Source organism: Panulirus ornatus, chromosome 4 (assembly GCF_036320965.1).
Source record: "Panulirus ornatus isolate Po-2019 chromosome 4, ASM3632096v1, whole genome shotgun sequence".
NCBI lineage: Eukaryota > Metazoa > Arthropoda > Malacostraca > Decapoda > Palinuridae > Panulirus > Panulirus ornatus.
Window position 1 is genome coordinate 7,860,443 of NC_092227.1, and position 15,599 is coordinate 7,876,041.

Sequence of the window (15,599 nt, forward strand, 5' to 3'; positions counted from 1 at the left end):
TGTGTGTGTGTGTGTGAGTGTGTTTAGAGGCTGGATGTACCCAAGCCACACCCCCCTAACCCCTCCCTCGCGCCCCTCCCCCCCAAGTGGAACTGGAAATGGCGTAATTATGATAGAGGGGCAGACAGACACGAGAGAGAGAGAGAGAGAGAGAGAGAGAGAGAGAGAGAGAGAGAGAGAGAGAGAGAGAGAGAGAGAGAGAGAGAGAGAGATAGCTTTTTCAAAAACGACCTCCTGACACTCGTCAAAAACCCACAGCCTTGATAACCTACAATTTGGGAGGCACATATGGCGAACGTAACACCACCAACACACACACGCACCAACAACCAATACCCACAACTAAATCGAATATTACATTTAGCCAATACCTACGTATTAAACTTGCAAGTGACCATTTATGACTTAGTGGCGACATAACATTGGAAAGCCAATTGATCCAACACAGTTCGCATACACACAGTAGCAAATATGCTTCAAAATATATATTATTTATTTATATATATATATATATATATATATATATATATATATATATATATATATATATATATATATATATATGATCTACAGGTGGCTATTTTTGTAAAACCATCATTCATCATGAGAGCAAAAAGATTAACTTTGTAAAATGCTTTTGATTTCATTGCCACACCCACGGTAATGAGACAGTTTATAGTGTGTGTGTGTGTGTGTGTGTGTGTGTGTGTGTGTGTGTATGTGTGTGTGTGTGTGCGTGTGTGTGTTTAGGGGCTCTTAGGGCAAGAAAGCAAAGTAAATTATCCTTCTACACAGAAAGATCTCATACTGCTTCCCCAACCCTCCCCCCTTTTGACGACAGATACCTGATAAATAAGAAGCGAAAAAAAAAAGAGGAGGAGGGGGGAATATGACGCAATCAATTGACATTACAGTCATCTAGCGACCCTCTGTAGACTGACCCCCTCCCTTCCTTCCCCTCCCTTCCTCCTCATCTCCCGCAAACAACACATCAAGGCCAGGTTCGCATCCTGCATGACGAAAATGTCCTCCGGTCACCTTCTGAAAGATGCAAAAACAAAAACAAAAAAAAAAAAAAATATGGCATGTAATACTTCAGGTGATTCTCTTAAGCCAGAGAAAGTAATTCATAATAGGCCTTTATGACGCCCCCCCATCCCTCAACCCCCCAGACAATACATCACCCTTGGACACTGGAAAATAGATCTTGTACTGATCTTTTCAAGGAAATCTATTATACCCCCCACCTCGTACCCGAAAAAATACCAAAAAATTGAAGGTAATTACTTTAGGGTAGTTATGATTCCTTAAGTCCAAAAGATTTTTTCCTTTTGAAAACTGTGATATGAATAAACGCTTCTGTGCATTAACTGATCATGGGAAACATCTCATGATGCTTCTTCACCTTGCCAAGAGATACCCAATATATACGAAGTGAAGAAGAAAAAAAAATGACACATGGTTCTTAAAACGCAATCACTCAATTACAGGCCTTGTTGTCCTCCAAAATATAATTCAGACACCATTACTCATTCATGCACACCATAAAATATGGTCTCTATATTTGAGGTTATCAAGTAAACACTACCCTTAAAAAAGTACCCAAAAATTTCAGGGTAATTCTTTTAAGCCCCCCCAAAAAAAAAACTTTTTTTTTTTTTGTTTAAAACTGTAATATCTAATATATTTCACCAGAGTCCATGATGCTTCCTCATATTCCTTGGAGGTTTGCGATCGTACATAAATGCTGATATGCGCGAATTCACGTACACCAAAAAATGTACTGCGCAAAGCACACGATCCCTCATCCAAGAATATTTTTTTGATTTTTTTTTGTTTGTAAAACCTTCTAAAACTTGAATCTCCTTTTAGATTTAAACAATTGAACTCTGTTGTTCATGATCTTAACACCTTTTCTTCCCCTTTTGATTCTTCGTTCCAAAAGGGATCGGGTATCGTATACCTTTGCTTACGGGGAAAGGTAATTTCTCTTCCTTCTTGTGTCAAAGTGAATGAATGAAATTCTAAGGACGACTGTGCTTCTTTCACGCAAGTTTCTTTCGCGTCCTTCGACACTCTGTTTCCCATTACGTACGACACCATAACTTCAGCTCTCTCCTAGTTTGTTCTATATGTAACCTAGTTTGTTCTATATGTAACCTAGCTTGTTCTATATGTAACCTAGTATGTTGTATATGTAACCTAGTTTGATGCTTAATCTTTTTTCTCTCTTTCTCTCACTGACGTGACCAGATAACTAACTCTTTTTTTTTCTCTTTCTCTCCAGCATCGTCATCACTCGCCTCACCATCAGGATTGCTGGCTGAGGAGGCTTGGCTCCTCTCCTCCTCCTCCTCCAATCACCACCACCATCACCAGAAGCAGTTGCAGCACCACCAACACCGCCACTACCGCAGCCAAGCAACCAACCACAAGGTCCGCCACCACCACGAACTTCGAAAGCTCCGCCGACGCCAACTGGAGAACAGGTTCCAGCCCAAGTTCACTCACACGGAGTACAAGCAGACCGTCCCAGAAAACCTGCCCGTCGACACCTCCATACTGCAGGTGTGTGTGTGTGTGTCGTAAGGGGGAGAGAGAGAGAGAGAGAGAGAGAGAGAGAGAGAGAGAGAGAGAGAGAGAGAGAGAGAGAGAGAGAGAGAGAGAGAGAGAGAGAGAGAGTTATATGTGTGTATGTATGTATGTATGTATGCATATATATATATATATATATATATATATATATATATATATATATATATATATATATATATATATATATATATATATCATATATTCCTATTGGAAAGGATCATAATTCAGCGCGTGATCAAGTTTATTCCTACGAGTCAAAAGCAGCGTGGCTTTATTGACGCCATTCGTGTTACATGTGTAAAGTCATTGAGGCAAGCATATCCTCCTGTCTATTAGATCTACCATCACTTTCTTCTTTTATTCTATCATCATTTCATACTCTCTCAGTTCCATGGTGGAGAACCACAGTACGTACAAGCCACTGGAATCACGCGTGTACACACCCCCGATCCCATACCACCCGCTGTATTGAATCATGGATTTCCACCTTTGCATGAAACCCTTCGTATTTCTATCACCCTCGACCATGAAAGTGATCCTTGAAGACGAACACCTCCAGTCATGTCATCCTTGCACGCAAAACCCTTCCACTGTAATTTCACTGTTAATCCGTTCTCGTCTGAGGGTATCCCTGGCCCCTAATCTATACCTCCACACCTTCACTCGTATTCACTTTCAGCATCTTCCTCCCGCGTACATCATCAGGGTATTCGATCCTTCCATTCTACATAACCGTGCCCTCTGGTGTCAGCTTCACCACCTCAGTGGCACACAAGACCTATGGGGGAACGTCCGCTCTCCCCCGCTTTTTTTTTTTTTGAAAAGGGTCGGCAGCATACTGGTATGACCCACCCTAAACCCCTTGCCTCGTCGACCCCCTATTGTATGTGTCGAGGCGCTCGCACACGCCAGACACTTATTACTCACCCACACACATACGAATAACTTCCACGATGGTAAAGGCTCTCGATTGCATTCATAAGTCTCGATTGCATTCATAAGTCTCGACTGCATTCATAAGTTCGATTGCATTCATAAGTCTCGATTGCATTCATAAGTCTCGATTGCATTCATAAGTCTCGATTGCTTCATAAGTCTCGATTGCATTCATAAGTCTCGACTGCATTCATAAGTCTCGACTGCATTCATAAGTCTCGATTGCATTCATAAGTCTCGATTGCATTCATAAGTCTTGCAGGTACACCGTATGATCAGTGGTACGAGAACTCCCTGCTCATCCAATCCCATGTCTTTTCTTTATAAATCCACATGTTTATGCTGTGTAAAACAACCACCTCTTCATCGAGCGGTGGGTGTGTCAAGCGCCTGTATGAGTGTAAATAGCCAGTCTACGCAACTTAATTCTCTTTCTAAAGAGAGAGAGAAAAAAAAGAACACTACCTTGTTCATCACAGAAGAGGGATTTACCCATTCTCTTTCCATGGCCAGTCACAGTATATCACAAACCTTGAACAATATGTTCAGAGGTCTTAATCTTAAGTCTGTTGCCGTGGAGCAGTTACCGCCTTTGTCCACACGTCAGGAGGTACACACAATCATTTTCCCATGAATGGAACATTTTCAAGACGGGAAATGTCCTCAATCCCAGGCATTTGTAGGAGAGTCTCTCTCTCTCTCTCTCTCTCTCTCTCTCTCTCTCTCTCTCTCTCTCTCTCTCTCTCTCTCTCTCTCTCGTGTGTGTGCCGATGGCCAAACATACACGACAAAATATATGCGCATCTGATCTTCCAGAACAACACCTTCACCTTCCAGCCACGTCAAACCTTATTTGCCTGTCATTCTCTCTTCACCCCAAGAGACTCAACCCCCCCGGCCTCCTCTCCCCCCCTGCCCACTGCATTACCTCGCTCTGGACACCTCACCTCAGCGACCTCATTCATCATTAGGGAACCTCTCATCCTAACCCCACTCGTCTCAACCAGTCGACCTACCCCATTCCTCATGAATTTCGTATTTAAACCATCACTCTAATTCTTCCCTTCTCTCCCCCCTCTCTTTCTCCTCCTCTCTCTTTCTCTCTCTCGCCCTCTTTCCCCCTCTCTCTTTCTAGGTCCACGCCACGGATGACGACCTGGACAGAAACGGGTTGATTAAGTACAGCGTGAGCGACCCTGAGCACTTCAGCATAGACGAGGGAGGGATCCTATACAACACTCGGCCCTTGGACTTCGAGCACACCAACGGCGAGTACCAGCTGTATATCTACGCTGAGGACCAAGGTACGTTGTGGCCACGCCCGTGTGCTCTGGTGCAGTGGTTAGCCTTCCCGACCGACCGTGACACATTCACGGGCTGTCTAGGGTCGAGAGCGTGCGTGGGTTCGAATCCTGGATGCGGCAGTCGGTCCACTAGTCAACCCAGCTGTTCTTCCACCCTTTAGTGGTCTGGGTCGATGAAATGGGTACCTGGCTCAGGCCACTTATAATAGTTACCAAGGTAACTGGTACTTAAGGGAAGTGATTAGGTTGTAAGGGCGGAGGATGGTAAGTGATGACTAATGGGGAAGTTCTAAATAAGGTATCAAGAATATCAGGGATATAGGGTATACATGGACAAGGTAAGTCTTGAATAAGATGAATGATCACTTAAGTGTCGTGAATGTGCAATCTACCATACACGGAAACCAGTGCTGTTAGTCTATCACGCACAGGGGCCAGCCCATCTACCATACACAGCAACTAGGGCAGGTGTCTGCCATCTACCATACACAGCAACCAGGGCAGGTGTCTGCCATCTACCACACACAGCAACCAGGGCAGGTGTCTGCCATCTACCACACACAGCAACCAGGGCAGGTGTCTGCCATCTACCTCACACGGTAACCAAGGCAGGTGTCTGCCATCTACCACACACGGTAACCAGGGCAGGTGTCTGCCATCTACCACACACACAGGTGCCAGTGCTGGCGTCCACCATACACAGTTACCAGGATCTATGCAAAGAAGACTCGAACATAATCAGCAACGCCCTTATTCTCTTCTGTGTATTGTTCTCTTGAAATATTGTCAACTGTACTCAGCTGTTTGTACCCTTGCAGTATTCTTTCCCATCCTCACCCCCATTTTCAAGCATATATGATCACGATCAATCACTTCGAGGTTCCAGTTTCCTCTGTTGATATCTGGGTTTGTCTGGGGAGGGACGTTCTGGGACATCCCTGATTGCCATTGTCTTCGCGCCAGGAGCCCTGAGGTCGTCGAGGAAATCGGCGATGGTGCCAGCGCTGATCCGCGTGGAGGACACCCCTGAACCGCCTTACTTCGACGAGGTCTCTTACTCCTTCTCCGTCTCGGAGTCCGCCAGGAAAGGTGAGTGGCTCTCCCGGTGCGCCCGTATCCTACGGCTCCTCACGACTGAATTCTGTGTGTAGTTTGAACATCCCCCAAGGTCTTCTTCACCCCGTCCGGCACGCTTGGGGCGGCGGCGTTCGTCTCGAAGGCTCCGGCGCTCACTACTGACGGGGGAAAAGCAGGCTCTGGAGGTCCTTGTATGGAGAAGGTCGTGACTCTTCAGTGTATGCGGTCCCGCCAGAGGCCTCCTCGTTTCACTGCTCCAGAATGTAGCGCCGTCTTCCAGGAGCCGCAGGAGTTCTTGGAAGGAAAAAAAAAGGGGGGGGGGGAGGGAAGGGGGCCCTAAGGCAACTCTAGGACCCTTTTGAAAAAGGGATCCTGGGGTAACTATAGTTAAAGAATAGATACATCTATATCTATATAGTCTTGGTATTACCCAGGACCTTTCTGAAAGGCTCCTGTGGCCTGAGGACGCGCTACTTCCGGCAGCAGGGAAATGCAGCCTCCTTCGCGTTCACGAAATGTCCTTGTTCCATCATCTTTAAGGCAGCTAATATTGTACAAGGCTCATTAGAAATCTAACTAGACACAACCATACACAATAATACATCTGTCAAAGCACGAGTCAAAGGAAATTGGACTAAGTCCAAAGTTTTACCATTAACAACGGAGCAGATCTTAAGACGGTCGAGGGAACAGACAATCAAACGTGCTAATTCTGTCAGCTGACCACCTCCTCGTCTTTCCTTCGTCAGGCACCTATGTGGGTACGGTGGTGGCGCGGGATGCGGACCTGGATTTCGACACGTACAAGCTAAAAGATGTCGTTCCGCCGGGCATGGTAAGGAGAGAGAGAGAGAGAGAGAGAGAGAGAGAGAGAGAGAGAGAGAGAGAGAGAGAGAGAGAGAGAGAGAGAGAGAGAGAGTCACTTCACTGAATACGAAACACTGTATCTAAAACGGTGTTCAAGGAGGAATTTATAATGCGCGGAGGTTTTGAAAGTGCAAGTGCTCAGACAGTCTAACACTTCTGAGTCTGTGTGACCGTATGTATCTGTGTGTGTGTGTATGGATATATACATGTATCTACACACACATATATATACATGTATCTACATATATATATATATATATATATATATATATATGTTTCTGTCTGTGTGTGTGTGTGTGTGTGTGTGTGTGTGTGTGTGTGTGAAATATTTACTTCGTCTTGAAACTTTCTTGTTGAATATCTCAAAACTTTCCCTCGGGGTCTTTGTGAACTCCTTTTCCCCAGAGTGGGGAATATTCTGTGTGTAGAAATCCTCCCTCCTTTGTATCCATGATTTCCGTCCATACACATCCCGGAATATATTCGCACACATGTGACACGAAGCTTCTCAAACATTTCGTGTACAATACCACAGAAGAGAATCTAAATTTCAAGTGAATTTATGACGCCAAGTTATAAAAGACACTGTAAACGAAGGGCATCTTGCAACACAAGTAACACACATTTCAAAGGATGTACATAAATGGCTTTTTTTTTCTACATAGATGGGTTTTTTTTTTCCTCCCTTTTTTAACACACACGAAGAAAAAAAATATACATCACATGGGACTTTTGTGTGAACGATGAAACCGTTTCTCTTTTCCAAATGTCGGTCATATTCCTTTTGGTTTTTGCCTTTTTCACCTTGAACGTTCCTGATCTTTTCCAAAATATCAGCTTTGGTTTTTTTTTCTTTACTGAAGTCTCTAGTTCTTTCCTTAGGGTGTCCAACATGGACATGACACTACATCTACACCTCTCCCAGACGCCATGACTGTACGAACGTTAACATCTCATCGAAAATCCTCCCTCAACTCTTTTCTGGAAGTTGAGGTTAAATCCTATACTAAGAACTTCTCATGCCATGACCTTTCGTTGCTTCTATGATGAAGAACACTCAAAACTTCTCATGCCATGACCACTCGTTGCTTCTATGATGAAGAACACTCAAAACTTCTCATGCCATATCACCACTCGTTCCTTCTATGATGAAGAACACTCTTAATTTTTTTTTCTTTCCTTCCCTCCACCCACTTTTTTTTTTTGGGCCTTCCACACACCAATCTGCAGTTCGACATACACCCTGAGAATGGGATTATCACCGTCGGAGGCAACACCTTCAACGACATGTGGGAGTTCAGCTTCAAGGCCGTGGCCATCGACAAGACGAACCAGTCCTCCTGGGTGCCCGTCAACGTTAGCATCATTGGTAAGTCGCGAGGGCAGTCAGTCAGTCAGTTCCCCTCTCCCTCGCCGTCTCTGATGTTCGTTGAGGCTGGAGAGAGAGAAAGAGTGTTCATTGAGGCTGTAGAGAGAGAGAGAGAGAGAGAGAGAGAGAGAGAGAGAGAGAGAGAGAGAGAGAGAGAGAGAGAGAGAGAGAGAGAGAGAGAGAGAGTCGTTAACTTAACACGAGTCATGTCTCCAGCAGTGGCGTTAGCCTTAATTTGTGACTCGTCATTTTGTAAATCGGCTTCGTTTTTTTGGATCAGGTTTTGGTTGTAAATATGCTTTGTCTACGTCATCACGCCTATTTCTTTTGTTTTTACTATACAGTCTTGTCTAGGAATATAGATAAACAAGCTCACACTGCAAGAACTTATGTCAACGAGAATCTTGGCTTTGTTCAATTCCCTCCTTCCCTCCCTTCCTCCTTCCCTCCCTCCATCCCTCTCTCCCTCCTTCCCTCTCTCCCTAAGTTGTAATTTTTGAACCCTCACATCCATCAGGATGAAGGAAAAGGGGGACTTATAGGTCTGCACAATGTAAGCATTATAGAAAGGACAAGGAGGGGAGGGATATCACATGAGGGATATAACATGACCCTATGATCACCTCCATGGCAGAGGAGAGCGTCGGCTAATCCCATCTCCAACGTAATGCTGTCCAATGGGGCTTATGTAATCCCACATACCCCCTAACCTTCCCCTTAACTCAAATTAACCTAACCCAAGCTGACCAATAGACTACATTAACCAGGGCGTTGAGGTTTTGATATGATAGCGTTAACCATTATATATGTATATACATTTCTTCCTTCCACTAATTCTTCCCCAATCTAACTAACTTAAGAGGTTAATCATTAACTGTAGAGTGAACATGAAATATGAAAAAAAAGTTATATCTTGATGTCAAAATAATATATATATATATATATATATATATATATATATATATATATATATATATATATATATATATATATATATATATATATATATATTATCTGAAACCTAGAGACCATGTACAGGACATTACGAATTAACCAATCTGTTTCATTTTTGTCACCAGCAAGCAGGCCTATGTATGGTAAGCCTCCCAAATTTCTTCCGTTCACCGATATTATGCAAATTCAATCACAAAATGACTTAAGTGTATTTAAAGAAATATCGCCAAAACTTCTTCAAAGACTGAAGGCTTTTGTTTATACTGAGAAACACACCAGATATAATATTTAAGGCATGACTGGTATTAATTAAGTTTTCATTACGCGTTCCCCCTTTGAAAAAAACAAACAAACATGGCAGCCCGGATGACGTGGGTACACGGTAAGAGACAACTGACTTTGATATAGATATACATATACAATTTTTTTTTGTCTTGCATGGTAAACTATACTTGTACGACACTTTAGAACCCGTCATTCTTTCCCATCTCGCAAAACTTTAAATAATGCTCCAAAGAAACCAGCATGAACTACCTTGGGGTCAATACCAGATAAATGTATACTTTTCAGAAGTGGCTTAAAGTGTTTTGAGGCATCAGCTTCGTTTGACACACGAAAGTATGTATCTCTCTTTTTTTTTTTTTTTTTTTACATCAGCATGTTTCTTCAACTAATATTATTCTTCGGTTGTAAACAAGTTGTAAATTCAACCGGAGGACCAGTTCTCGAGCCATTACTTCCAGCGTTTATCTTATACTCTTACAGCAACGCTCCACACTCTATCTAGCTAACTGGTCTGTTGAGTGTCAAGTGAGGTAGGATCTGTATGTGTAGTCTGAGCAGCATTGCGACACCAGCATGACTTAGAAGTTTTATGTAGTCTGGATGAAAAAAAAAGAACAACCACAGTTGCCATGCAACATACAATTTTTTTTCTTCCTCCTCTGGATTTCCATAAATGCATGCTGTTTGGATTTTGTGTGTGTTGAGTAGAAACATATGATATACATATAGATATATATATATACTTTTGCCTTTGTAGTGTAGCTACTGTATTGTGAGTAACGGTTTGTTGAAATTCTTCAACCAACACACAGACATAGACACACAGACACACACACACACACACACACACACACACACACACACACACACATACACAAACACACACAGGAAATGTTTGGGAGGACTCTGTGTATCTGGACAGCCTGAGAGCATTTGACACGGCACCACAACAAAGGTTCGTACAGAAGTCGGGTTTTCAGGCAGGAATAACGATGGGCAGACTAATTCACTGGACAGAAAGTTACATTAGAGGTAGAGACCTTTAAAGGACCCGTGTCAGAGTGGCTTTCTGGAAATGGTCTGGGGTCACCAGCGGCATGCCACAGGGTTCAATCCTGGGACCATTGTTTTTCTTGATCTTTTCGAAGGACTTCCTGGATGGGTTGATCTCGTATCTGATTATGGTTACGGCTGATGCCAAGGGTCACGAGAGGAAGTGGAAATAAAGGAGGACTCCATCAACGTGCAAGGAAACTTAGGCAAACTCCAGAGTTGGATGGACCAATATTTGATAAATTTCTACCCGAGGAAATATTAAGTACTGGGGATGGGACGCAGTGAAAGAAGACCCCAGTGCGAACGCTATCTACCTAGCAAGAAATACGTAAGCTGCAAGAACTGGTTTGTGAAATGGACTTGAGAGTCAACATTGTACCTTACCCATCGCCAGAGCCCAAGTTTAGAAAAATCATAAACGAGACGAAGTGTTTGCTGAAATATGTGTCTTGAGGTTAACCATCAACCTCAAAGAGATACAAAGATCTAACAGAGAAGGTCCAAAGGAGGGCAACAAAGATGGTACCGGAATTATAATAGACCTACGTCACTGCGAGAGGCTTGTCCCCCATGAAAGACAGAAGCGTAAGGAGAGACTTGATCACATCATCTAAGTTTTACTACCAGTAGGATGATGTCAACAGGAGACTGTTCTTCGTCAGATGCAAAGATCGAGCCACTAGTAGCCATAACATGAAACTAAGGAAGATCTCAGCAGAGATGTGAAGGACACTTTCACGCTCAAAAAGGCGGTGGATGAGTGGGGCCAACTGAGTGAAGTAACTGCGAGTGCTGACAGCAACCCAGAAGGTTCAAAAGCTGTACGATAGTAGGAAATGTTCACGAGACAAGGCCTCCCCCTCCCTCACAAGTGTTAATAACTCCTTCCCCCCAATCCTGTACAGAGAGGTAAGTACACGCACGCATCTCGAAGAGGTAAACTTCGACTTCGACTCAATCTGTCTGGAGGGACAGATGACAGCAAGGAAGGACAGAAGAAGAAGAAAAAAAATAGAGACGAAGGAACAACATAAAACTTTTAGAAAACACTGATTGCTGTTCCATTCAGGTAGTACATAAATAGGAACAGTAACCTTTGGAAAGGTTTGGATGGTGTAGTCCATAAAACGTACACTTTGGTTCAAGGCAAAATATTCAAAGATGACAATGGGGTTTGGAAAACAGCCAGGAAAACGCAGGGAGCAGCGAGCGAGAACTTCACTGCCCACAGAAGGTAGAGTGATGATAAATGGGTCAGTTTGATAATGGGTCAGTTCGCTTGTAACGAAGAGGACCTGGGAAACGGAGGGAGCAGCGAGAACTTCACTGCCCACAGAAGGTAGAGTGATAATAAATGGGTCAGTTTGATAATGGGTCAGTTCGCTTGTAACGAAGAGGACCTGGGAAACGGAGGGAGCAGCAAGAACTTCACTGCCCACAGAAGGTAGAGTGATGATAAATGGGTCAGTTTGATAATGGGTCAGTTCGCTTGTAACGAAGAGGACCTGGGAAACGGAGGGAGCAGCGAGAACTTCACTGCCCACAGAAGGTAGAGTGATGATAAATGGGTCAGTTTGATAATGGGTCAGTTCGCTTGTAACGAAGAGGACCTGGGAAACGGAGGGAGCAGCGAGAACTTCACTGCCCACAGAAGGTAGAGTGATAATAAATGGGTCAGTTTGATAATGGGTCAGTTCGCTTGTAACGAAGAGGACCTGGGAAACGGAGGGAGCAGCGAGCGAGAACTTCACTGCCCACAGAAGGTAGAGTGATGATAAATGGGTCAGTTCGCTTGTAACGAAGAGGAACTGGCAGTTCGCTTGTAACGAAGAGGACCTGGGAGAATTCGGACCCCTCAGGGGAAAACCGAGAACCATCGGGATGTATATTCTCTAAATGTATCATGGAAAATTCCCGACGTGAGAATTAATCCTTTTCTCTATACATAGTAGTAAAAAAAGAAAAAAAAGGTACCAAAAAAAAAAAAAAGAAAAGCCGTACAAAACACCAGCTAGAAAAAAAAAAGAGTGATCATGCATTGCGTGAGTTCGACTGCGTGGTTTTAAATAGGGTGGATGGTGGGACGACATTTCAAAAAAAAAAAAAAGATCAATGCGGGGACCAGACAGACCGAGAGAGAGAGAGAGAGAGAGAGAGAGAGAGAGAGAGAGAGAGAGAGAGAGAGAGAGAGAGAGAGAGAGAGAGAGAGAGAGATGGGGGGGGGGGGGTTAGTCATCATAAGCCTGCAAATGACACCGTTAAAACAGAGCCTTTGAGAACATAAATCGCATAACGGGAGGCTCGTACCCACGACGCAGATCATTGTTATCGGAGCTATTTTATTTTTTTTCTTTCATGAAGTCTACAAATGCTGCAGCTGCAACTGGAAGAGAGAGAGAGAGAGAGAGAGAGAGAGAGAGAGAGAGAGAGAGAGAGAGAGAGAGAGAGAGAAACGATGCCAGGACTCGAAACAGTGAAGTACTATGGGAGGGAGTGAGTGAGTGAGGGAGGAGGAGGAAGGGAAGAGAGAGAAGCGGCATAACAGCCAACCTAAATGTGAAAGGTGTGAGGAGTCAAGGAACAGGCACAACCAGGTATATGAAGAGAGAGAGAGAGAGAGAGAGAGAGAGAGAGAGAGAGAGAGAGAGAGAGAGAGAGAGAGAGAGAGAGAGAGAGAGAGAGAGAGAGAACCCTTGGGCTGAGGTGGTGCCGGAGGCTATGGTGGTGAGTGTGGCGTAAGACCAGAATAGCGGAGGGTGGGGCGCACGAGCTAGGGGGGGAACAGCGCTATGTGCTAAAAGACACGCAGGCTCTGTGAGGAGATTAGGCTGTAAAACCCTGGGATATGTAACCAGAAAGTGAACAGGTAAATCCTTGCTAAGGAGGAACTACCCAAGCGAAAGGAAAAAACTCAGGATCAGGGAAATGTCATGCAAGGCAAATCTTTTAAAGACTTCTATGAGAGAGTGAGCTCCGTTTCAGAGAAGAAAAAGAAATGAGAAAAAATAAGAGACGGATAAATGGACTGTGTGTTTCTGGAATCTCAGAAAGCCTTTGACGCTGTACAACACATAAGGCGGGTAAAGAAACTGGATCCACAGGAGAGGATTAAGGGGGTAGACTCCTTTGATGGACAGAAAATTACCTGAATGGAAAGGAACAAAGGACGAAAGTCAGAGATCCTCGTCGAAATGACCTGAAGACACCAGCGGCGTGTCGAGCGCGACGTAGCTCGGTCCACGGATCACTGCTCCTCCTGTTCGACGGTGATGTCTTGACGAGGATTGCATCGTCTTACAATGGGAACCTAAATAACCCAACCTACCTGTCTTTAATAAGCTGGATGACGGGAGAGAGAGAGAGAGAGAGAGAGAGAGAGAGAGAGAGAGAGAGAGAGAGAGAGAGAGAGAGAGAGAGAGTGTTCAACTGACGAAACCCGTAAGTGTAGAAGTCCCTCCGCGTACAGTACAAATACGTAAAACTGAAAGGGTAAGTACACACACACACACACGACACAGGTACTTGAAACTGTCTTGAGTTTGAAGTTTTTAGAAGCCTAGAGGTATTTAGAATTTTACTTGAAATACAAGAACCACTTACAGTAGGTATTGCCTGACTAAATCATAATATCTTAAATGTGATCTCACTGAAGATTTGATCTGAAATTGTCCCACATGAACTTTATAATCTACCAGATGTCATAATTATGCAGGTTTTCTGCCTTTAAAATCACACGTTCCACAAATAACACCTGAGAGTCTTGTACATAGAGACTTACGGAATTTGAGAATAAGACCTGCAATCAGAGAATTACGCTTTGATAATACGTTCTCGTTTTCTTTTTCTCTTTGATAATGCTTCTCTGTCTTTCCGTTTGTGCCAGACGAGAACACAAACAAGCCGGTGTTCAGCACCTGTTCTGACTACGATGGAGTCCACGTGAAGGAGAACGGGACAGCTGATGCATATGTTATTGTGGTAAGTCCTGTGCAGTGTGTTTGAGGAAACGAATGATACCCCAATCCAAACAAAAAGAAATGAAATGAAATACCTAAAGATTGTTTCTCTGTTGCATCCCACTTTTCCTCTTTTTGTTTTTCGTTCTCTTTTTTCTTGTTAGATCTGTAGACAGACACGCCCCGTGTCGTGACAACAGATGCATGACAGCTGTGTCATTAACCAAACACTGACAACGGTGTTCCTCACCGTCTTCGTGACATACCGAGCTTCTCTTTTCTCGTCCTCTGCATCTCTCATGGAGTACCACTTCTGCTAACCACCTCCTCCTCCACCTCCTCCTCTGCAGGTTACGGCTACTGACGACGACCATGGCCCCAACGGGGAGATCACGTACTCCCTCCTCAACTCCTTCGACAGCTTCAAAATTGCCACCGATAACGGCAATGGGATGATTACGACCACCAGGGTAAGGAATGACCCAGGGACGTAAACCTCTGGTCTTCTTGTGGTTGTGGGTGGGTCCTCAACCTCAACTCAGGCTCTTCTTCTCTTCTGACCGAGGGGTTATTATCCTGCGGCCACCACACCCCCCCCCACACACAGAAGGATGAATAAATGAATAAATGAATTCATCGTCATTACTATCCGCTAGTAAGGGTTTGGGGATGGTATATATACTTATTGGGTTTGACTGTGTTGTTGTCAGACGTGGTATTTTGGATATAGGCTGATGGTGGTCCACAGGCACAACGGGTGTCTCAATAATAACCCACGTGCACAGAGAGGTTGTGACAACCCACGGTCGATACAGCCCATTATGTTTCATGAGATACTAACTGATGTGTGCCACACTTACCATAACGCTGTCTTCCACGAGCGTGACAGGACAATGTGTGTGTCTTGTACCATTTTCATGACATGGTTGTACTGAGTGGTGTTCACTTCTCATACAACCTTAGTTTCTCAATAATTCATCGTGTGTTAGGCGACGTTATATCCATTATTCCATCCTCATTTATCATTATCTTTAAATGCCTTCACACACAGATACATCTCAGTTTCCCCCCTCCCCCCAAAAATAAATCCTGTCTTTCATTCAACATTTATCTTTGTACGCCGTAGCTGAACGCCCTATTAAGTCTTCCCTGTGTATGATGCCATTACCTTACTTCCCCTCTTCTCTTCTCTCTTGCGCT

At 44.0% G+C, this 15,599-nt stretch overlaps 1 protein-coding gene across 1 annotated transcript in view; it reads left to right on the top strand.

Moving 5' to 3' along the window:
• LOC139765611 (DE-cadherin-like) overlaps positions 1 to 15,599 on the top strand; it is a 309,000-nt gene that overhangs the window by 243,448 nt on the left and 49,953 nt on the right. Inside the window, 9 exon segments of the mRNA XM_071693268.1 lie at positions 2,288 to 2,568; positions 4,667 to 4,835; positions 5,799 to 5,924; positions 6,662 to 6,747; positions 8,010 to 8,148; positions 9,228 to 9,245; positions 9,464 to 9,484; positions 14,327 to 14,421; positions 14,750 to 14,869. Of these exon segments, the coding sequence (XP_071549369.1) occupies positions 2,288 to 2,568; positions 4,667 to 4,835; positions 5,799 to 5,924; positions 6,662 to 6,747; positions 8,010 to 8,148; positions 9,228 to 9,245; positions 9,464 to 9,484; positions 14,327 to 14,421; positions 14,750 to 14,869 (1,055 nt within the window).